Here is a 24,779-nt window from a genome sequence, read left to right as displayed (position 1 = left end):
AACGACCGGAAAAACGCTTGAATCCTATGCGCGTTCACCACTCGTTCACGCGGTGAAGTCTAGAAGGGATACAGCTGCGTATACTGATTTTACATTACTGTGAGGGTTGGGGTAGTGTAGATCTTTAATAAAATAAAGATTAATGGGTTATTTAATATTTATTATGAAAATCTTTCGGTAATAATTATTATGAGGGTTTCGGGTTGGAGTAGGGGTAGACGTTAATAAAATACAGTTTAATAATTAATAAATAATATTAAACATTTTCGGTATAATTGATATTTTTTACATTACTGTGAGGGTTGAGTTTAGGGTAGGGGTAGTGGTAGACGTTAATAAAATACAGTTTAGTGAGTGATTTAATAACTAATTCTCGTTAACTACTGGCCGCAGCTGTATCTCCTCTAGAAACAACACGTTCACGCGCGGGTTTTCTCTGGTAGTTTTCCAGAGATTGTTTTAATTTATGAAGTTCATCTACAAATACAACAAATCACTAAAATGTCTAATAATATTGTTTTTCTTGCGTGTTTAAACTGGAAAAAAGGAAAATGCATAAAGTAAGCATTACATATTAAATAATAAACATCACGTATAGTTTGCACCCCTCCTTTCCCAGCAGCTTAACATAAATTATAATTAATAAAAAATATGTTTTACCCATACAGAAATCAAACGCTTTATATATATATATATATATATATATATATATATATATATATATATATATATATATATATATATATATATATATATATATATATATATATCAAGCCTGTAGCCAGCCTGGTGAAAGAAGTGGTTATTTTTTTCTCAGAATAGTGGACATTTTTGCTGTTATTTGCCTCATTTTACATTTATAGATTTAAATACTGAATTTATGTGGCAATTTAAGCACTTTATTTAGCTAAATAGTCATATATTTCCTAAATATTTAAAATAAAGAATTATGACAAATATTTATTTTACAATACAAATTTATTACATCATCGATCATTAGAAAAAAAAAACCTGTGGCCTATACTGTAATTTATTAGGCAAAAAACAAACTGGCCGGCACAACTTTCTTCAGTCAGAATTTGCTTCACACTTTTTCTCTATTTAAAATCTATACATTGGTGAAAGATGACTTTGTCAGGTGTTTTCTTGCTGGATGTTGGACTCTTAAAAAATTGTTTGCATTGGCCATAACTGATTAAGTCACACCAGGATTCCTCTTGGTCTTAAAGCCTTTTTTCGAGGGGTTATTTTTTATGTGTGATAGCGCAGCGGTCAAAATAGGGGCCTGAGTCAAAATCAAAGTCAATGTCAGCTTTATTGTCAATTCAGCCACATGTGCAGGACTTGCAGAGAATCGAAATTACATTACTCTCAGACGCCTAACATATAATATTAATATAAAAAGTAGAGTTTTAAGGAAAAAAATATATAAATATATACAATATATAAATATGTACAGTACAATTGTACATAAAATGTGGTCTAAAAATATACATAAGCAAAAAAAATTTGTAAACTTAAACTTTAAAATTTGTATTAAGAGAACATTTCCATAGAAAATGCACATTTTTCTCAGCCTCCTTTGTTTATGTTGCGATATTTCACTTTAAAGATCAGAAAAAGGACTTATTCTTTGCTATAAAAGTGATATTACTGAACATACACACAGGATCCTGATAAAAATACTCATTTAGAGGAAAATTTCAGACGACATTTAGAGGTTTTTGTATCTATCTATCTATATCTATATTAATGAAAAATACACGTAAATGGCAATTATAGGCACTGTTTTGAATGATGTGTTGCATATATTCTACATATTCTAAATATGTGAAATCAAAATATGAATTTGTATGTCATAAATGTAATTTGCATATTGTCATTACGTCAGCTTTTGTGATCCTTTCTAAATAATTTTGTGTGTTTCTTTTTCTTTTGTAAACAAAATTATTTGCTAAAATCTTTTTAAAACGTGCTTATCTGGATGAATGTTCCAGTGCAAGCTTTGTCCCAGTATAGATTCATTCATTTATTCATTAATTTTACTTCAGCTTAGTCCCTTTATTTATATAGGGGTTGCCACAGCAGAATGAACCGCCAACTATTCCAGCATATGTTTCATGTGTTTGGACTGTGAAGGAAACCGGAGCACCCGGAGGAAACCCACGCCAACACGGGGAGAACATGCAAACTCCACACAGAAACACCAACTGACCCAGCCGGTACTCGAACCATAGACCTTCTTGCTGTGAGGCCACTGTGCTGACCACTGTGCCCACCACATCAAAATGTAAAATGTAAATGTAAAGATTTCCAAAAAAAGGTCATTTATTATAACATTGTTGCTATGAGGACGGTGTACGACATTAATATTTGCATATTTTTGGTCAGTCAGAGTGAGTTTGCGCTTTACACTGCTCCTGTAGTGCCGCTCCAGGTCGTTGGAGGCGCGCATGTGCGTGGTGTCTACCGGAAGAGCCGCGCTGCTGTGTGTTCGGTGTCTCAACAGCAGTACGAGGCTCTCTCACTTCCATCGTTGTTTTAACGTTAATATTCATTTATTTTCCATTTCCATCTCAACGAATATTTCTCTGATGTGATATATTGTGTGTATGGCGGGCGAGTGGCTGAGCTCTGGGTGATTTACGGTGTTTTCTCGGCCGTGTAATGAGGAGGCGGCGGTCAGGTGAGAGTCTGCTTCATAAAACTGTTTATTTCTGATCGTCTTTCATGTATTTCTGTATGTGTTGGCGATAGAGATGTTTACTCTATGTTAAACACATTCGCTGCTCTCAATCAGCAGGGGATTAGAGAGTTTTGCCGATATCGTCGACGTGATCAGCTCAGACAGCAGTCTACATGCTTATTTTGCGATGTTTAAAATATTTTAATCGATTTTCTCCGTCGTTGTGTAACGTAATCTTCAGTGTGTTGGTGTTCAGTGCGCGTGAGCTTTACTATGTGGTCGGTGGTGCCTCAATATTCAATGTTTATTATTTTAATTATTCATAATAATGACTTTATGCATATTAAATAAACATATGTTACATTAACCTTTCAAAAGCACCATGTTTTGATGTAATTGAGATAAAGTTGGTTTTATATTCGCTTATTTTTTTACTTTTTCACAGTTGGGTTTCAGTAAAATAGTAGAGCAGAGTTTAAAAAGTCTAATACTGATTAATTTTAATGATAAAATAATTTCTGACACGGCCCCTATATTGTCTACCATATTACACGTTATATATTAGGTCTGATATTGCATATAAGTATGGCTTCAAAGTTCGAAAATAAAAACAGTATATGTATTTCTGCACACAGAGTATAATCTGCTGTTTTTCTCCATACAACAACATGTTCATTTATTTAAAAAATATATTAATTATAATGCATTTGTGTATATTAAATGCATGGTACAATAAATAATTTAAATATTTACTTTTTTTAATTATTTATAATTATGACTTTATGCATATTAAATAAACATGTGTTACATTAAGCTTTCTAAAGTACCGTGTTTTGATGTATTTGAGAAAAAGTTGGTTTTATATTCGCTCATTTTTGACTTTGGGTTTTAGTAAAATAGTAGAGCAGAGTTTAAAAAGGCTAATAATACTGATTAATTATAATGACAATGTAACTTCTGACACGGCCCTTATATTGTTTACCATATTACACGTTATATATTCGGTCTGAAATTGCATATAAGTATGGCTTCAAAGTTCAAAAACAGTATATGTATTTCTACACACACACTATAATCTGCTGTGTTACTCTTTAGTACAACATGTTAATGTATTTTAAATAATATATTAATTATAATGCATTTATGTTTATTAAATGCACGGTACATGATGCATTAACCTTGAAAAGCGCCATGTTTTGATGTGATTGAGGTAAAGTTTGTTTTATATTCGCTCATTTTCGACTTTGGGTTTCAATACAATAGTAAAGCAGCATTTTTAAAAGATAATACTGATTAAATATACTAATGCACAACTTCTGCCACAGCTCCTTTACCATATTACACTTGTATTTGGTCTGATATCACATATAAGTATGACTTTGGTGTTTAGTGTGCGTGAGCTTTACTATGTGGTCGGTGCTGTCAAAATATAAATTATTTCAATATTTATTTTTTTAATTATTCATTATAATGACTTTTTGACCGTTTGCGTTTGCCACTGTTATGACCACTAAATCAGAATATGTACGTTTGACACCCTAGTTTCAACAGTGGTTGAACTAGGTATTGCATATTTGGATCAAAACACAAGCTAGCGCAGGTTGCCAGATTGAGGACACCAACAGGAGTGTGCCTGACCATCGAGCCTAAATCTGATCTTAGCCGCGTTGTAACTACAAGCAACGTCATGCAATAGAAGGAATATTTTCCATATTGAAATGATTTAGTCCTAATCAACACCTGAAACATATGTATTTTTAGAAATCGCTTCTATTTCTCACAGCTGAACAACAGAAAACTGACAGTGATCAGCTCAGGTACAGCTCATGTGCTTAATTCAGTGTTAAATGATAATGATGTGAGTCTGAATGCCATTTCACATCACATTTATTGCCGTACTACTGACAGCAGCAGCAGATAGTTTAGCACAGATCAGGGGCCTCATGTATCAACGCTGCGTACGCACAAAAACTTTGCGTACGCCAGGTTTCACGCTCAGAATCGCTCACGTTTGGATTTACTAACGATAAACTGAACGTGGGAATGTGCGCAGCTTCACGGCAGCTTTATGGCTGGCGTACGCACATTTTTTGTGCGTGTCTGTTTTATTTCCATTGGCGACTCCTAGAGGCAGTTGTGTTAAATTCTTCTCTACAAAGTGTCTTTGAGACTTGCAATGGCAGCTGTATGAGACGGGTTCATCTAGCAGGTAAATAAGGTTTCCATACCATACAGTTGACCAGCCAAACATTAAAGCACAATTTGCAGCGGTTGCCTGTTTTCCCAATGTAATCTGAGCAATCTACTGCACACACACTGCTATAAAGACACTATCTGAAGATGAATTTGCATACGTGAATCAGAAACATTTCCATTCAATAAATGTGCAAATAAAATATGCACAAACTTATTAATGATTCCTACTTGTCTTTCTCGTGATGAAGAGTTGGCAAAAACTGATATGTAGCAGGGGGAAAAAAGAAGAAAGAGTTCATCAGACGCTGGATTTGAGCGGAGTTTAAGCTTGAATGTGTCAATACATGATCACATGCGTCTTATGAGCTGCGCCACTGAGACTGCTAAGGGCACTGCAACATTTTACAGATATAAACCACACTATTTCTTTTTTTAATTCACTCAGTGCGATGTTCAGACCCAACTGTGTTAACCGCATCAGCTAAAGTCTCCCACTCTATTTTTTTCTTTTGTTGTTAATTCCGGAGAACAAACTTGCAAATAACACCGCTTTTCTCCGGTCTCCGAAAGCAGCACCTCCAATTCACATTCTGTTCAAAGTTTCTCTTCTTGCTTGCTTTTGCCGTTGCTTTTTCATTGAGTTTTGCCATTAGCATAGTCATTAGCATATTCATACGGGGGAGGAATCAGGGAGGGGTTTTGCGCTCGTGCATGTTGCGCTCAGTTTCACGTTCATTCGGATGTACAAAAGAATATGCGTGAGATTTGGCGTACGAAGTGTTTCATACATCTGAATTTTTTTCTGCGTACGCACATTTACAGCTTTGTGTGCGTACGCAATGTTTTAGTATGATTTCCACGCAAGTCTTCGTACATGAGGCCCATGGAGAATAAAATAAAGCGTCTGAAACTGAACTTCAGAACTGAGACTCAGAGCAAACCAACACACATCAGTGATTCAGCATCTAAATTTAATCATGTTAAAGAGTTTTAAAAAGAGAGAGGGGGTAGGGAAGGGAAATGTCGTCGAGCCGGGATTCGAACTCGCGACGCCCTGACGTGCTATTGCACCATATGTTGATGCGCTAACCACTAGGCTATTGCGCCGACGTGAGCGCACTTCTGTGCTTCTGAATAGTTTCATCTGCTGCAAACAGACAAATTGCTCATCACTGAGAATCTCATCACATTTTAGGACTCGGTTAAAATGTGACATGCTCACCTAATGTTTACACTCGTAATATTTATATTATTTGCTTATGAATAACCTCATGTGGAACTCTGAATCTGCGTCTCATTTCAGAGTCTGCTACTGTTCACCGGAGGTCACATTTCGGTCAGGAACACACACTCTGAGAGTCTTCCTTGCTGAATGAATCTGGCAACCCGCAGTGCTAAAATATAATTGGCTAAACTGGCATTGGGCGGGTTAAATGACCAAATCAAAGACAGATGCTCCAGCACGTAACGCACATGATCACAGCAGAATATCTGACTTTTCAGATAAACAAGAATGTTCACTGAGCATGTTTCTGAATTTCTGCACACATATGATGCTGTTTTATGCTCTAGAAGAGTCAGAAACTGACATACAGCAGCTTTAATAAGCACTCTAAAAGTTTAAATAATAAATAATCATTCTTATTATTTTATAGTGCCCAAAATATCGATGTTGTGCATGTTCATTATCACGATATCTCGAGTATATGTCCAGATAAGATGTTGTTGACTCTATTGCTGTGTAACATGCTGATGTTTTTGTGTTTCACAGATAATGGCACCCTCTAAGATGAAGCTGCGTGTGAGGAAGAAAGACAGCGCTAGCAAAACATCCCAGCGTTTATTAGCCAATGCGTCACCTGATTCCAAATGCCCGATCTGCCTGGACGGCTTTAATAATGTTGCGTCGTTGGACCGTTGCCTGCATCAGTTCTGCTTCCGCTGTATCCACGAATGGTCCAAGAATAAGGCAGAGTGTCCGCTCTGCAAGCAGCCGTTCCACTCCATATTCCACTCCGTCAAAGGTGAAAACGATTTCAAGGAGTTCGTATTATGGCCGCCGGAGAATGGAGCAGCGAACGCCAACGCAGCCGATCCATCAGAGCGTGTGCTTCGCCCACGAGTTCTCCGGCGCAGAGAGAGGCGGAGCAACAGAGTGCAAACCCCCGCCCCCTCCTCCACTCCTCCAATAGAAGATGACGTGATGTTTGACGGACTGTCAGATGCGGCGGCGCTGGCGGAGAATCAGGACGTGCAGCAGATGATGCTGCGGTTGACCGCGCGGAGGGCGGGGCGGGGAGAGGGGAGGAGCCTGCGGCGCTTAAGAGAGCAGGATGTCGTTGCATTCAGACGTGCGCTTTACAGAACTGGCGTGCGTGTGCGCAGCGCAAGAGATGCTAGCAGACAAAGGGACATTTCTGCGTCATTCTTGCGACAAAACCCTGGTTGCTTGCGCCGGCTGTTGCCATGGCTACAGCGCGAGCTTACGGTGCTATATGGGTCGCACGGCTCATTGGTGAACATTGTGCAGAACGTTATTATCTCGCGCATTATGAACTACAACATGGAGGAGTCGATCATTCGGGACGAGCTCCGCCCCTTCTTGCTGGCTCGCACTGACCACTTCCTGCACGAGCTGGTGAGTTTTGCGCGCTCCAGCCTTAATATGGAGGCGTACGACCTGCAGGCGGTTTACGACTGTCCAGCACCCAGCTACGAGGAGGGCAGCAGCTCGGATCTGTCAGTTATCGCTATCTCTGAGGTAAGAAACACTAGCAGTAGTGCATGATGGGAACTTTGATTTGCGTTAGGCCTGTCACAATAATCAATATATCAACTTATCGCACAGATATGAGCTCAGTCATTTTTTGGTGACGCAGTAAATATCGCCCATACATAAACACCAGTTCTAGCAACATTTGAGCTGATTGTGCAACATATCTATCTCTATTGGAGGCGTCAATGTCAGTATTGTTAAAAAACACTTCAGTATTTACTATAAATTACCATAGTATGTGTTCATGTGGGTGTCTGAAAGCTGAAAATAGATCTGGTAGCAGATATCGGAGCCTCTGCTACTCTTTACCTGCACTTTACTGTTAATTTTATGTAACAGTATTATTTAGGATATGCGTTTTCACATTCTACGTTCAGTGCCTTATTATTAAACTGTTAAAATGACTATAATTACAGGGTTTCCGCGAGGTCTTAAAGTCTCAAATTTGAAAATCGAAATGTAAGGCCTTAAAAAGTCTTATGCTGCGTTCACACCAGATGCGGAGTGCGCGTCAAGCGCGAGTGATTTACATGTTAAGTCAATGCAAACGCGCGAATAGACATCCTGCGACGCGATACGCGCGAATGGCGCGGCGCGAATGATGCAAATTGCGCGAATGGCGCGGGGCGAATTGAGCGTTTTGCGCGTTTGATGCGCTTAATGAGCGTTTCGCTGATCTGGGATCAGTTTATTGTATGGAGTGTGTCTGTCAGTCAGGGCTTATACATGCATTCACTGGTTCAGAGGTAGTATGTAAACGGCGACGATCGACGCACAGCTTTAATGTAAAGAAAGTGACTGCAGACATTTTAACCAATCAGAAGCTTGCTCTTGTGGGGGCGTGATTGTGACGTTGAACCTGTTGTCGGTGTTCCGAGGGAAATCCTCCAGCCTTCACCGACAACAGTTCATCAAACTTGGCTGGGCTCAGTCAGAAGCACCGCTGAAAGCCTCCGTCATCCAGGTTCAGTTTCTGGAGGAGTTTATGAGCTCACAGAACTGGATGCACCTCTGAAAGGATGTAGTGGACTCAGACATGACCCTAAACGTATCAGCGCTGTTTTTCAGCCTTCATAAAGCACATAAACACTGTTATTTTCTTCATAAAATCCATGTTAGCCATTTAGCAATAAAGCTAGAGTCACCGGGCAGACAGAAGCCCAGCCCATCACGCGAATCCACGTCAGTTCTAAAGTGATTTAGACGTGCGAATGAAGCGAGTAAACTCAAATGTTCACAGCGCGATTTATTCGCGCGTTCCGCGTCTGGTGTGAACACAGCATTAAACTCGCTGTTCTAGGTCTTAAATATTTTTGCACAGGTCTTATTTTTGCGATGTCCCTGCAACGCTACATCTAATGCTCATTAAAATTCTTTTTTGTTGTTGCTAGGTTTTCGTGATGGTGTAGTTCTTTATTTCACTAATCCAATTGTAATTTGCGGTATTACAACTACTAGTGAGATCAACTTGCAATAGCCAATCAGCTTTCTGTTATTAAACTCAGTGCGCGCGGCGAGTGTGACATCATCGCTGTGTTTGCGGAAGTTCGCTTTAAGTGCGCGCGACATGATTTTGGCTGGCAGAATATGGCGTTATTTCACTGACAAACATTTGGTTAACTAGGCAGGTTAACTGACGGATTCGCTCGCTCGTATTACATGAATGCACTCACGACATTTGTCAGTGAAATAACGCCATAGTGAAGCTATTGGAATTTTTAGAGACAGTTCGTGAGGTGCCGCATTTGATTATAGTTGAATATGAAGCACTTTGAAGGGATTTGGTCTGAAACGGTACGACTGTACACACATCTTCTTTATTATCTGTCCATGAGTGATCAAAGGGCGAAGCAGATGACCAATAATTCTTGGCTAGAAATTGCAACAGCAATGGGAAAGGAGGAAAATTTGGAAAAACCTTAGGGATAAGTTTGTTAAAACAAAAAAGAGGCCCCCAAAAACATCAATGATAATGATTGTCTTTTTATTCGTCTGATTTTACTGTCTGTTTCTTTTGACCGCCCCTGTCATATAAATAAATATATCAATGGTGAACGCGTCAAGTATAAAAGCCTTGTCTGTTTCGTGAGCTGTGCGAAAGGCGAAAGTATAAATCAGCATTAAGATATTTGTTTTTTTCTGTAGTTCAATCATGCATTTAACCTGTCTTTAGTACTGTTCAATTCAAATACATTTATATTACCCCTAATTTTGTGATTTTACATTTTCTCTCGTGTGTTTTTGATATTGCGATTTAAGTCTTAAATTTAACACTTAACGGACTTAAAGTCTTAAATTTGACATTGTTATCTGGAGAAACCCTGAATCAAATGAGATATTCTTAAGAATAAAATATGATGTGTTCTTCTACATTGTGTTGATATTATATTGTCATTCTGGCATTATATATTGGCATAAAATGGCCTTAAAAAGTCAATAACATCGTTTATCGCACTATATTTTGGTGCAGTATATCACACAACAAAAAAATCGTGACAAGCCAATATGCACATAATATCCTTTCAGCATCGATAGAGCATCTGTAATAGTCACCTTCATACGGAGACCCGGAAGGGAAGTGATGGTGAGGAAAAAAATTGGTGGAAGAAAAAAAAACTGAGTGATAGGAAAACATATTTGTAAGGAAAGGTTGGGAAAGGTTTTAGATGTTTTGCGTTCTCTCGCAAAACTTCCTGTTCACTTCATTCATGTAAACCCTCCCATTTTTGCCAAAATTCTCCCCTATTTTACCATTCTATCACACTTTATTTACAATAAAGCTGTGTGTCGATCGTCGCCTTTCATGCAACCTCTGAACCAGTGAATGCATGTATAAGCGCTGACTGACAGACGCCCTCTGTACAATAAACTGATCCCGGATCAGCTTCTGTACATGCCATATAAAGTGACACCTCTGTTATCAAACAAGTGAGCAGCAAATGAATCTTAGGGCCTAATCACACTATGCTATCTGAACCATGCCCAGGCCGGTTTCCCGGATTGTTTGAGAAGTGTGAGTGCACTGAATCGGGCCTCACGACCTGAGCGCGGTTCACTTGGGCTTTGGCGCGGTACGTTTGTAGTGTGAGTGCTAAGTGCGTCAAAGCCCGAAACTGGAAGCAAGACGTGACTTTAAAGGGACTGTTTCATATGGATTTATTAATCATTCTTACTGTTCAGTGAACGCAAACTGCCGTAGTTTATTAAAGATGCAAACCCCTCACTGCACCACAGCTGCACCTTCAACAGACCTCCTCATTCCTGCAGCACGAGAGCTTTATGATTGTTTATGAGCGCCAAAAGTGGCGGATCTGTTCAGTGAAATATCTGACTGCGTGTCACCGCATCCCTAAGGACTGTTTGGCGAAATATCTGACTGCGTGTCACTGCATAACAAACCACTGACACGATATAACTAGAGAAATCTCCACTGTGCTGAGCGAGAGCGCTCACTGAACAGCGCAGCATCGATGACGTAAGCGTGCTCAGGCCCGATTGTAATGTGAGTGCCGGACATCGGGGGAGACGGGAGGGGAGGACAATGCTTTGGCTCGGTTTGAGGCAGCTGTAAATAGTGTGAGTACGGCCTTAAGTTTTATTTAGTTTCATAACAGAGATGTAATTGTAAGAATATAGGATTGCACAGATCTATAATAAAAGCATTCCATTAATTACTTAAAAACTGTTTGTGCTCGTTTAAGAGGAAATTAGCGGTTTAAAATAAAACATGCAGGATGAAGTTTACATATTATTCAGTCTATTTGTCTGTTTAAACATACACCCGAAGTGTCCTGCACTTTTGCTCCTCTGTAAATGGCGTGCACAGAAGCTGATCTGGGATCAGTTTATTGTATGGAGCGTGTCTGTCAGTCAGCGCTTATACATGCATTCACTGGTTCAGAGGTAGCATGTGAACGGCGACGATCGACGCTCAGCTTTAATGTAAAGAAAGTGACTGCAGACATTTTAATATTAATTACAGCGTGCTTTCAAGATTAAACGTATATCAGAAACATGGGAAAATACTCAATGATGGGATGATAATGGGATAGAATGGGAAAATTGGGGAGAATTTTGGCTAAATCGTGAGGGTTTACATGAATGGACTTTTTTCTTCCACCTAATTTTATTCAGCACCATCCTGTCCCTTCCAGATCTCCTTACCTTCAGGATATGCAATGTTGAGTCTACATTATAGTTGAGCAGGAGCTACAGAATTGTATTTGTGTGCTGTATGTATAAGGAGTTTATATGATTTATGCATCATTGTTTCTAGTCTAAATATCTACCTTTCAGAGTTGCTGCAGTGACAGATAGTTTTATTTTGTATTAAGGACAATTTTTAAGAAATGTTGAAAACAAAACTATATTTTCACTCTTTGGTCTAAAAGAATTTTCTTAATATTTGTAGTGGAAATGAGACGGAGCCAGGTAAGAACAGCATTTTTTGCATCGTGATTATTTTATTTCTGTACCCAAATTGTTAAACCCCATAGAAAATCATTAATTAGTGCTGTTCAAACTAATTAAACTGTATCTAATATCACATTATTTATCGCAGAAAATTTAAATATCACAATAAAAGATTTCTCCAATATCGTGCAGCCCTAATGTGCAGAATTGTTGCATTATTATTCTCTTAACTTATAGTAGGGGTTCATTTTATTCTCTTAAGTGAGCAAAAAATATTGTAAATCATCGATTGCTTGACTACACTGTTAACTCGGGGTGTCAAAATTAATAGTTTCTTCAGATGCAGACATGGACAATTGGTATCGGTTAAGGGTGTCACGATCGTCCAAATCCTCGATTCGATTACATTTTCGAATTTAAAGTCACGGTTTGATTAGATTTTCGATTTAAAAAAGAAAAATTAAACAAAATCATAAACAAATCATACAGTTAATGAATAATAAGTTACATACCTAATTGCCACCTGTCAATTACTTTTCCGTGAATAGGCAGTGATCTGTGTCGTTATAGTGGCATCGGTAAAAAAGGTGCACAGCCAACAGGAACCAGCCAACAGTATCTGAGGTGTTCGCTAAAATTACCAAGTACAAGTGTGAAAGTGAAAGATTAAAGCAGTCTACTGACCCGCTGACTGCCGGGACCCGCTGTCGAGTGCATAACAGTGTGTGAAATGTGTGTGTGTGTGTGGTCACGTGATGTGCGTTTTCAGTGGTAGTGAGGAAGGAGGGCTGCTCCGTAATGCAAAAAGCCAGTGTGGATGTGTATCGTTATCGTTATAAAATGACATTTAAAAACTAATCCTATTAGTGTAAACAGCCTGAGTGTGTATTTTTCGCGAGCGGATTTGCAACCGGGGCGTAAGATCGAGCTGCCTGCATTCGTCTAATGGCCCAACCATAATGCTTGCAAACAGTTTTTTTGTTGACAACACAAACGTTGTCAACATAACTCACTGGAAATCCAAAACACTTTCTCACCGGCGACTTCATTGAAAGAGGAGAGGGTTTAAGTTCTGTCGACGGGTCTCCTGCGTCTGCAGGTCAACAAGCACTTCATCAACCTTTTTGTCCGCTTGGCAAGCCAAGCTGACGTGACATAGGGGAGTAGCAGCATCGACGATTCCATTTTTTGATTCGATAATTGAAATTGAGCATAAATTTCAATCGATTTCGATTTAAAATCATATCGTGACACCCTTAGTATCGGTTCAGTAATAGACGATAACGGTAGAGATGTGAACCTACACTGGTCGCACGGTTCGGTTATGATTATCATGCCATCGATTCAGTTTCGATTCGGCTTTCCATACACAATTTTATATTTAACTTCACAGCACAAGAAAAATGTCAAATATAGTTATACTTGTATATTATTTGTGATACACTTTTGTCCCTTAATACAAACAGTCAGAACTGTACCTTTAAAAACTCAAGTACATGCAGGTCGAAAGTTCCTTGCTTTACTGTTATTGAAAAACAAATCATTTTTCACTGGTCCATAAGTTGTTCTGAACAATGACTCAAAACTGATCATGTGAATCTGAACCATACCGTAACTGTTTATTATAAGCTCATAATAATTACAGTAATGCATTAGAGCAGGTCTGTTTATGCTTGTGTCTTTATTGTTGTCGTTGTCTTTTCTGTCAGGATGAAGAAGATAACGACAGTGAGAATAATGTGATTGAGAACCCCTCTGCTGTCCAGGAGCGCATTGCATCTGTGGCCACCGCAAGTGGAACAGACAGTTTACTGAGTCAGTCTGCATGGGATGACGAGACGCCTGGTCCCTCATATTCAAGCATCCTTCAGTCCTCTAACCAATCACAGGATGAGGGGGCGGAGCCTAGCTCAAGCACAGCCCCACCTCTTGCCTCCACAGACGGGACTGACCCTGCAGCGATATCCGCCGCAGATGAAGAGGAAGAGTGCCTGATTGTGGGATATGTGAAACCGATGGCTGAGCGCACACCAGAGCTCGTTCAGCTCTCTTCAGACTCCTCCGAAGAGGAGGAGCAACAAGCTGCGGCCACAGAGACGCCAGCCACAGTTACAAAGTCAGAGACGGGTCAGTCTCAGCTCCCGCTGCCATCCCACATGAAGCCGCTGAGCCCCAGCTCCTTTGCCGGCCCCGCTCCCTCCTGCAGCCCCCAGGCCAACCCTTCAGTCCCGCAGGAGATCCTATCCTTCAGCAGAGAACGAGAGTCAGACTACTACTCCAGCCACGGCCACCGTTCCAGACTTGCTTCATGGTCAGAGCTCAGAGTTCACGGCAGACGCAAAGACCGATCGCATCGGCACAATAAAGAGAAAGCCAAGAGCATTGAGCAGATACAGCAGCCCACGACTCTGGAGTGCTCACCAATGCATTCACCCCAGAGTTGGTCCGGCCAGAGCTCTGCTGTGTCTATTTGCAGCATAAGCCCTGGATCTCCATCATACGACAGCGACTACTCTCCCTCACCAAAAACCAAGGGTCGGAAGCATTCCTGTCGAGTGCAGGAGAGAATCCGGCAGTCACCTTCTTACTCCGGGAGAAAGAGTACCAAGGAAAGGATGAGCCGGTCTCCTGACCTGGACTTGTTCATTGGTTCACATCATCCACGCGAGTCAAAGCGCCACCGTAAACGTCGCAAACGTTCGGTCAGCAGCAGCAGTGCCGATTCACACTCTGAAAAGTCCTGTCTGGACAAACCCAGTGGAAAACGCAAGTACAAAACCCGGCATTTGGAGCGTGCAGCCCAGCGCCAGCATGAAGAGGGAAACCCGAGTAAGGAAAAGCGGAGTAAGCTGCGCAGTAGAGACCGATCCCCGAGTGTGGAGATCATCTACGAAAGAAGAGCACCGGATCCGCACTGGGTCTCGCGTAAGAAGAAGAAGAAGCACCGAAAACGAAGGAAGGATCTGGATTCCCCGACAGTGATCACTATTGACAGTGACAGTGACCGCACCATCGACTGCCTGGACAGAGTCATGGACGTTATAGACCAAACGGCTGCTGATATTGAGCAGAGGGACGGCACTTCTGAACAGGCAGAAACTTGTACCGTGGCCTCCTCAAATCTTTTCTCAGAGTCCTCGAGTCCTGTGCGCCCCAGTGACCCGACCAATGAACAATCACTAAACCTGGATGATTGCGTGGTGGACGTAGTCGATCAAAGTAGCTCAGACTGCTCCCACAATATTGATTCCAGTAACCACGAGGAGATTGTCCCTGATCCTTTCCCAATGTCTTCAATAACCACGGCTCCGTCTTCAGACACAAGGCTGCTTGAAAGCATACTGCAAGATCTCGAGGAGTTCCTACCAGCTGAAGAGCCAGAGATCGGGCAGAGTGCTTGCGCACGTTCTCCAGTCCAACAGGACCTCACTTCTGTCCCTCCAAAAGACCAATCAGACACTGGAGGAGATGTGGACAACTCTGAGAACAAGACGACTGGCGGTGATGAGCCACAGGAGATGGCGACCAACACTGCTAGCTAAAACTAAAACACATACATCTAGACTTCTTACGCTGGTCTGAACCACCTCTGTTTTATAATCTCATGTAAAGATTGAATTACTGCTGGAAACAGATGCTTCAGAAACATTAAAGCAATGTTTTTTGTCATTATTATTGTTCATGTTGTATTTATAGTTATAGTGATCCTCTTCCTGGAATCTGGTGCTGACTCACTGTGCCACTTCCCGACTAAGACCATGTCTGGATGGTAACCCTTGTTCCCCTAACCATAACTATTTGTTCTCACTTTATTTGCTTTGGAGCTCAGATTTATCTTGAGATGGGATGAGTTTTTAAGTTACTATCCTGCACGTGTAGGTAAACATGCATAACTGGAGTGGTACCTTTACAAAAGCACTAAAATGTACCTTTACGCTACTTGGGCTGCAACAGTAAATACATGTAGTAATCCATTGATTCCTTATGGGAAGCATCGCGATTCTCCTGAGAGTTGTTTCTGAGCTTAGTATTTACCAGCAAATTGTGCTCTGAGGCTAGTTTTGTTTTACAAGCAGAGAGTTCTTTAGGCTATTTTTAACAGCAGACAGCGCTCTAGCTTTGTTTTTAGCAGCAGTTGATTCTCTACATTTTTTTAACTGCAGATTGCGCTCTAAGCTGGTTTATAACAGCAGATGGCGCTCTGTTAATCTTAACTGCAGAGGGCGCTCTAGGCTTGTTTATTACAGCAGATGGCGCTGTATGTTATTTTTAACTGCAGAGGGCGCTCTAGACTTGTTTTTAGCAGCAGTTGATGCTCTACATTTTTTTTAACTGCAGAGGGCGCTCTAGGCTGGTTTATAACAGCAGATGGCGCTGTATGTTATTTTTAACTGCAGAGGGCGCTCTTGGCTTGTTTTTAACAGCAGACGGTGCTTTATGCTTTTGTAACTGCAGAGGGTGCTCTAGGCTTGTTTTTAACAGCAGACAGCACTCTATGGTATTTTTACCTGCAGAGGGCGCTCTAGGCTTGTTTTTAATAGCAGATGACGCTCTATGGTATTTTTACCTGCAGAGGGCGCTCTAGGCTTGTTTTTAACAGCAGACAGCACTCAATGGTATTTTTACCTGCAGAGGGCGCTCTAGGCTTGTTTTTAACAGCAGACAGCACTCAATGGTATTTTTACCTGCAGAGGGCGCTCTAGGCTTGTTTTTAACAGCAGACAGCACTCTATGGTATTTTTACCTGCAGAGGGCGCTCTAGGCTTGTTTTTAACAGCAGACAGCACTCTATGGTATTTTTACCTGCAGAGGGCGCTCTAGGCTTGTTTTTAGCAGCAGACGCCGCTCTATGCTTTTTAACTGCAGAGGGTGCTCTAGGCTTGTTTTTAGCAGCAGACGCAGCTCTATGCTTTTTAACTGCAGAGGGCGCTCTAGGCTTGTTTTGAACAGCAGACGACACTCTACGCTTTTTTAACTGCAGAGGGCGCTCTAGGCTTGTTTATAACAGCAGATGGCGCTCTGTTAATTTTAACTGCAGAGGGCGCTCTAGGCTTGTTTATAACAGCAAATGGCGCTGTATGTTATTTTTAACTGCAGAGGGCGCTCTAGGCTTGTTTTGAACAGCAGACGACGCTCTACGCTTTTTTAACTGCAGAGGGCGCTCTAGGCTTGTTTATAACAGCAGATGGCGCTGTATGTTATTTTTAACTGCAGAGGGCGCTCTAGGCTTGTTTTGAACAGCAGACGACGCTCTACGCTTTTTTAACTGCAGAGGGCGCTCTAGGCTTGTTTATAACAGCAGATGGCGCTCTGTTAATTTTAACTGCAGAGGGCGCTCTAGGCTTGTTTATAACAGCAGATGGCGCTGTATGTTATATTTAACTGCAGAGGGCGCTCTAGGCTTGTTTATAGCAGCAGATGGCGCTGTATGTTATTTTTAACTGCAGAGGGCACTCTAGGCTTGTTTTTAACAGCTGACTGCGCTCTATTCTATCTTTACCTGCAGAGGGCACTCTAGGCTTGTTTTTAACAGCAGACGGCGTTCTATTCTTTTTTAATTGCACAGGGTGCTCTAAGCTAGTTTTTAACAGCAGATGGCACTCTGTTTATTTTTACCTGCAGAGGGCACTCAAGGCCTGTTAACAGCAGATAGCGCTCTAGGCTTGTCGTTAACAGCAGACATCGCTCTATGCTATTTTTTACCTGCAGAGGGCACTCTAGGGTTGTCTTTAACAGCAGATAGCGCGCTGGGCTTGTCTTAAACAGCAGACAGCGCTCTGTTATTTTTTACCTTCAGTGAGCGCTCTAGGGTTGTTTTTAATCTTACACTCTTTGCTTTCAGTCATGTTCTGTGATTAGTCAAATGTACTTGTGCCACTGCGTTTATCTATGGGATGAATGTAAACACAGTTCACTGTGAACACTTGTAATTTGCCTAAACATTTTCATTAAGTCATTAAAGTTATTGTTTTAGGTTTAAGTAGTAAGTGTAAGGAGTGTGGCTGTTTGTACAGCATACAGCATCATCTGGGGGTAAAAAAAACTAAGCTCATTTCTCGATTTGCTGTCCAGCTATTTATTGTTTCAGCCCTATAAGTTAGCAATGAGGACTATTTAGGTTTAAAACTCTCCAGTGTATGTGCAACAGGTTAAGCACAAAAAGCCGTGTCCTTAAAAGCCTTGCGCCTCTTTCACACGGGGCGTCAGCGCTTCCTATTCTCTTTGAATGGGTGACGTCAGGCTTTGCCAAACTGCATTGTGGATCGTTGCTCGCTGCAGAAGTTGGGACTAGCTCAACTTTTCAAGCGCTGACAGAAGCGTCAGCCAATCAGATCGCTGTATGCAAATACACCAACTAGACAGTGGCCTATTGCTGACTGAATTTCATTGGTTGACGCTGCTATGACGTCAGCCCCAACTTCAGACACGCCTTCAGTCAAGCGTTAAAGCTGAAGCCCCGTCTGAATGGGGCGTTACTTACCCTTTAAAGGTATGTATTACTAACTTAATTATTCATGCTCATGTTGTTTGAAACTCATAAGACCCTCCTTCATCTTCAAAACGCATAATTAGACATTTTAGGTGAAATCCAAGGCACGTCAACAAAGCGTGAGCGCTCAACCTGAGCTGATGCTAAAGAGAAAAAAACATACAGTAAAGTTGTTTTTGACTCAAAGCTGTTATATCTTCATAAATTTCCAGTTGAAGCACTAAAGACACATGGGTTGCTTTAATAAAGTTCTTGTTTCCTTTTTGACTTTGAGCATCTCAGAACCCTTGCTGTCTATGGAAGATCAGAGAGCTCCTGGATGTCATCTAAAATATCTTAATTTATGTTTTGAAGATGAACAAAGGTCTTACGAACAACCTGAGGGTGAGTAATTAATGTCTGAATTTCATTTGGTAAAATGTTTGCTAAATGTCCTGAGAGTCTGAAGGAACTCTCCACTTTTGTATTTTCAGGCTCATTTTTGCTTCACTAGAGAAAAACAGCTGAGTTGAACTTTTTTAATCCATTCACTTTTAGCTTAGCTTAGCATAAGTCATTGAATCGGATTAGACCATTAGCATCGCACTCAAAAATGAGCAAAGAGCTTTTATTATTTTCCTATTTAAAGCTTGACCCTTGTGTAGCTACATCATGAATTAGGACCAACAGAAAATGAAAAGTGACCTGGACGGGGACTATTTTGAGGTGCTGCATAATATTAGCAAAGTTCCTTAATTATTACGCCGGAATAAGTGTATAGTTCCTCTAGCCAAATCAGCCTAGAAAATAGTTTGAGACCCCTGATCTTTGCTAAGCTAAAAGTGCTTAAGATGCTAATGGTCTAGTTCGAATCAATGATCAACACTAAGTTAAAAGATCTTAAGATGCTAATAGTCTAATCCAATTCAATGATCTATGCTAAGCTAACTATGCTTAAAAATACTAATGGTATAATCTGATGCAATAATTTATGCTAAGCTAAAAGATCTCGAGATGCTAATGGTCTAATCCAAATCAATGATCTATGTTAAGCTAAGCTGATCTAGTTCGAATCAGTGATCAATGCTAAGCTACGCTAAAATATCTTGAGATGCTAATGGTTTAATCTGAATCAATGATCTAAGCTAAGCTAAAGTGCTTGATATGCCAATGGTTTAATCTAAATCAGCGATCTATGCTAAGCTAAAAGATCTCGAGATGCTAGTGATCTAATCTGAATCAATGATCTATGCTAAGTTCAGATAAACATGTCTGAGATGCTAATGGTCTAATCCAATTCAGTGATTTAAGCCAAGCTAAAAGATCATTAGATGCTAATACTCTAATATGAATCAATTATCTATGCTAAACTAAACATGTCTGAGATGCAAATGGTCTAATCTAATTCAGTTATCTAAGCTAAAAGAGCTTAAGATGCTAATGGTCTAATCCGAATCAGTGATCAATGCTAAGCTACGCTAAAATATCTTGAGATGCTAATGGTTTAATCTGAATCAATGATCCATGCTAAGCTAAAGTGCTTGAAATGCCAATACTCTAGTCCGAATTAGTGATCTATGCTCAACTAAAATATCTTAAGATGCTAATGGTCTAATCTAAATCAATGATCTATGCTAAGCTAAGCTAAAAGTGCTCCTGCCAGATCCAGAGATGGACTAAATGGATGAAATATGATAAAACTCGACTGTTTAACTCTAGGGGAGCTGTAAAATGAGCCTATTTACTAATAAAGTGGAGTGTTTCTATAACTGTGCATGGTTTATATGGCTAGTTGCAATTGATTTATGTGCATTAAGCATTGTTTTTTGCCCACTTCTGTCCACCATCTCATCAGCAAACCCGTGATCCTGTTTTCAAGTCACCACTGTTTATAACTCATTCCCTCTGAAGTTGGAGAACTGTGTCTTTGTTAAACTCAGGGAACAGATGATGCCTGCAGTACACATGTATGCTTGTGTGTGTGTTTGTCTATAGCAGGGGTGTCCAAACACCTGAACCAGCTAATTAAGCTGTTTCTTGGTGTACTGGAAACTTCCAGGCTGGTGTGTTGAAGCAAGTTTGAGCTAAACTGTGCAGGACAGCGGCCCTCCAGGACAGAGTTTGGACACCCCTGGCCTATAGTGGCACCCCGGAGATGTAATTCACTGATCATGTCTACCAAACACAACAAGCCTTCTTCTGTCATGTCAGCCATCAGTCAATAAATGCATTTAATAGACGTACAATCGACAGTTTCTCAATCTGTTCATCTTCTACAGAAGAATCATCCACCAGTGCCATTATTTGCTCATAAATGTAGAGTAAAAGTCGCTGTTGTAAATATGACTCAAAGTAAAAAGTAGCCCTTTTAGGCCGTACTCACACTAGGTACAGTTGCCTCGAACCGGGCCAAAGCACGCTTGTCCCCCTCCCGTCTCCCCCGACGGCCCGCGCTCACACCATATCGGGCCTCGGCACGCTTATGTCATTGCTGCTGCGCTGTTCAGTGAGAAGCGCTCTCTATGGCAAGCCTTTTTAGCATTTAAATCTTTGTTCTGACTCCATAAATATATTTAGAGATATCTCTAATTATATTTTGACTAGTCATAATTATAATTCCACTACTCAGAATGAAAATTAGAGATATCTGCAATTACTATTGTACTAGTATGAAATCAGATTGGAGATATCTGCAAATATGTTATGACTAGTCATATTCCTCCATTGACTTCCATTGAAAAATATTTGCAGATATCTCCAAATGAGTTTTGACTAGTCACAATTGTAATTAGAGATATCTTTAACTGAGTTTTTATTAGTCATAATACATTTGGAGATATCTTTAATTCGTCATATTTAGAGATATTTACAAAAATATTTGAAGATATCTAATTAATTTACTAATAGTCGAATTACAGTTGTCGATATCTTGAATTGGATTTTTGACGAGTCAAAATTCATTTGGAGATATCTCTAATTACAATTGTGACTAGTCAAAACTCATTTAGAGATATCTGCAAATATTTTTCAATGGAAGTCAATGGAGGAATATGACTAGTAAGTCATAATATATTTGCAGATATCTCCAATCTGACTAGTCGAATTATAATTATGACTAGTCAAAATATAATTAGAGATATCTCTAAATATATTTATGGATAGTCAGAACAAAGGTTTAAATGTTAAAACGGCTTGCCATACGCTCTCATCCAGTAGCACAGTGGAGATTTCTCTAGTTATATCGTGTCAGTGGTTTGTTATGCAGTGACATGCAGTCAAATATTTCGCCAAACAGTCCTTTGGGATACGGTGACACGCAGTCAGATATTTCACCGGACAGATCCGCCACTTTTGGCGCTCATAAACAATCATAAAGCTCTCGTGCTGCAGGAATGAGGAGGTCTGCTGAAGGTGCAGCTGGCGTGCAGTGAGGGGTTTGCGTCTTTAATAAACTACGGCAGTTTGCGTTCACTGAACAGTAAGAATGATTATTAATCCATATCAAACAGTCCCTTAAAAGTCACGTCTCGCTTTCAGTTTCGGGATTTGCCGCGTTTTGCACTCACACACAAGCGTACCGCGCCAAAGCCCAAGTGAACCGCGCTCAGGCCCACCTCTTCCAACCGGGCCAGGGCCGACCAAGTGAACCGTGCTTGAGCCCGAATCAGCGCACTCACACTTCTCAAACGATCCGGGAAACGGGCCTGGGCACGGTACGGATGGCATAGTGTGAGTAGACCCTTAAAGTACTCAAGAGTAGTGCGAAAGGTTGATGCATTTACATGCAGTTTGAGTATGTGTGTGTGTGTAAACGTAACATTCTGTAGTGCTTTTCGTTACCGCTTAAGGTGATTTCAGTCATCATACAGTAAACATCTGTCATCTCCTCAGTGATGGTATAAAAAGTCTCTCGATCAATTCAGTTCACCTTTATTTCTATAGCATTTTACAGTGTAGATTGTGCAGCTTTACATAGAAGATCATAGTAAATTGAAACTGTAGTTAATTTTTCAGTGTTTAAGTTCAGTTCAGTTCAGTGTGGTTTAATAATCACCACTGAGAGAGTCCAAACTCTGAAGAGCAAATTCATCGATGTGCAGCTCTACAAGTCCTGAAGGAAAGTCTTATGGAACAAACTTCACCAATCCGCTTGTTAAGTGATGTCGTGTTTGTGACGTATGTAATACTGTTTCCGGGTCCAAGCCGCCATTCAGTTGAGTGGAGAAATCCTTCGTTTATGATCACGTTTTATTCCTATCACACATTAAAGTTAATTTTACATAAAGTCATAGTGTACACAACAATCTCTGGGCTTACTGCATAACAAATACCAAAAATTTAACAATTTATACAAACATAATCACTTTCTGGCCATCGGATATTAGGCATGGACGTATATATTGCGATCGTGATTTTCGAAAGCATTAAATCGCTTTGTAAACGTTTATTATTACCATTTCATGAGTCTCCCCATTCAGTTGAATAGAGCACTTGGACCCGGAAGCCGCTTCGCGTGACGTCACACTTAACAAGCGGATTGGCGAAAGTGAATAATTAAAAAACCTGCAGAGAACCCAGGCTCATTTGGGCACCACCATTTCTCCTCTGGCCAAACGTCTTGTGCAGAGCTGCAGTCTAGGCGCCGGAGGCTTGAAGACTCGTCTGTCCCTGGAGCGTCACAGGAATCAGTCTCATGCTCTCCACTCCTCCATGACCACCACAGCAGCTGCTCAGGATACGGCCTGGTCCAGGATTATGGAAACCTTGGGATCATCTCGTCGCTGGTCTTGGATCGCATCAGTGGCGCTGCATAGTCTGAGGGTCTCAGGATGAGTATCCCCAGGTGGAAATGGAGAATAAAGAGAATAATTAGCGTAGCTGCTGTTCATAGTGTTTATAAACGAGATGCAGAAACCTGTGTGGAGCACATTCATTTATCATACTGCTAAGTGATGCATTGAGTGTATGCTTTACTAAACAGATAGGGTCTTTAATCTAGTGTTGAACTGAGAGAGTGTGTCTGAGCCTCGGACATTATCAGGAAGGCTATTCTAGAGTTTAGGAGCCATAAATAAGAAGGCTCGACCTCCTTTAGTGGACTTTGCTGTTCTATGTACTACCAGAAGCCCTGAGTTTTAAGATCGTAAAGAGCGAGTTGGATTGTAGCGAGACAGAAGGTTGGTTAGATAAACAGGAGCTCGATTATTTAAAGCTTTATATGTAAGAAGCAATATTTTAAATTCAATGTGAAACTGAACAGGCAGCCGGTGTAAAGAGGACAACTCGGTAATATGCATTTGCTTAGTTTAGTGGACTTTTCATATGTGTTATGTAGTCATATGTGGTATGTTTAATTTTCTTCTGTTGAGCACAAAACAAGATACTCTTGGAAAACTCCATCAGCATTCATAGTAGGAACAATATATACTATAGAAGTCAATCGCTGCTTTTTCCTGCATTACTCAGAATATCTTCCCTTGTGCTGTTTTCCCCTTTATTTATTTTGATATTATATACATTTAATTCTTGGGTGAACTGTCCCTTTAAGAACTCTGCAAATTTATTTGGTATAAAGGGTATAAAGGGTAGACTTTTGATTTCATTTTCAGTGAAGTGTATGGTAAATCCCAATCACGTTGCAACAAGTTTTTTTTTTCTCTCCCGAAGACTCGGAATTCTTGTTTACCCTTTAAACGAAAGATTTTTTTTTTTACAGCACATTGTCAGGGTTTGCAGAAAGAAGTACTGTTATTTTGGTGATAACTCCGTGAAATGACTACTTAGGTGAAAATGTTTGAGTGAAGTGTTTGAAACGCCCTATGTAGGTGACTAGGGTTGCCAGGTTTTCACAACAAAATGAGTCCAAAAACACAAAGACTCAAAATACACCACTTTCATTCATAAAATACGTATTTCACATTAGTACATTTATACCAAAGGCTATAGTGTTATATAACTTTAATTATACACACTTTTATCAAGTCATTTAATAAAAAAAAGATTGAAAAGATTATTCCTTGGATTTACTAAAACAAGTTAAGTGGTTGCAAACAATTTCGTTGGGCTGAGTTTAAACAAAGTTGAACATTACTAACTTTAATTTGTGTTAGAATTTGTGTTTTAAATTCAACACATAGATTGTTTGCAACAAATTTGTAGACATAATTTTTGTTATCTTTTTTCAGTGCATTTCACAATAGATAAATATATGAAATATAAATTACCGTACTATATCTTTC

General features: G+C 40.2%; 2 protein-coding genes and 1 long non-coding RNA gene across 5 annotated transcripts in view; 2 read left to right on the top strand and 1 right to left on the bottom strand.

Annotated features, from left to right (window-relative positions):
- Positions 1-24,779, top strand: part of fhip1ab (FHF complex subunit HOOK interacting protein 1Ab) — a 445,665-nt gene that overhangs the window by 243,307 nt on the left and 177,579 nt on the right. The gene's annotated exons all lie outside the window — the stretch shown is intronic.
- toporsb (topoisomerase I binding, arginine/serine-rich b) lies at positions 2,489-15,743 on the top strand. Of its 3 annotated transcripts, none has more exons than XM_087307873.1 (3): positions 2,489-2,686; positions 6,654-7,643; positions 13,781-15,743. In XM_087307873.1, the coding sequence occupies exons 2-3, from the start codon at positions 6,657-6,659 to the stop codon at positions 15,611-15,613; spliced, it is 2,820 nt and encodes a 939-aa protein (XP_087163999.1). In that variant the 5' UTR covers positions 2,489-2,686; positions 6,654-6,656; the 3' UTR covers positions 15,614-15,743. The 3 variants fall into 3 exon arrangements, with proteins under 3 accessions (XP_087163999.1, XP_087164000.1, XP_087164001.1); XM_087307874.1 differs by having other exon boundaries at positions 6,654-8,404; positions 11,562-15,743; XM_087307875.1 differs by having other exon boundaries at positions 6,654-8,411; positions 11,566-15,743.
- On the bottom strand, positions 15,379-20,788 carry LOC147831396 (uncharacterized). Its single transcript, XR_015524173.1, has 2 exons — positions 16,580-20,788; positions 15,379-16,228 (listed from the first exon to the last, which is right to left on the bottom strand). It is a non-coding gene; the product is annotated as an uncharacterized LOC147831396 (long non-coding RNA).

Source organism: Danio rerio, chromosome 23, assembly GCF_052040795.2.
Source record: "Danio rerio strain M-AB ecotype USA chromosome 23, GRCz13ab, whole genome shotgun sequence".
NCBI classification, from domain to species: Eukaryota; Metazoa; Chordata; class Actinopteri; order Cypriniformes; family Danionidae; genus Danio; species Danio rerio.
Note: the sequence above shows the minus strand (reverse complement) of the source record. Positions and strands in the feature narration are given on the sequence as shown.

Bases quoted from the DNA above. Each gene is read 5' to 3' on its own strand.
- toporsb (XM_087307873.1), top strand. From the start codon at position 6,657: ATGGCACCCTCTAAGATGAAGCTGCGTGTGAGGAAGAAAGACAGCGCT. The intron at 7,644-13,780 runs GTAAGAAACACT...CTTTTCTGTCAG, and splicing joins CAGTTATCGCTATCTCTGAG to GATGAAGAAGATAACGACAG.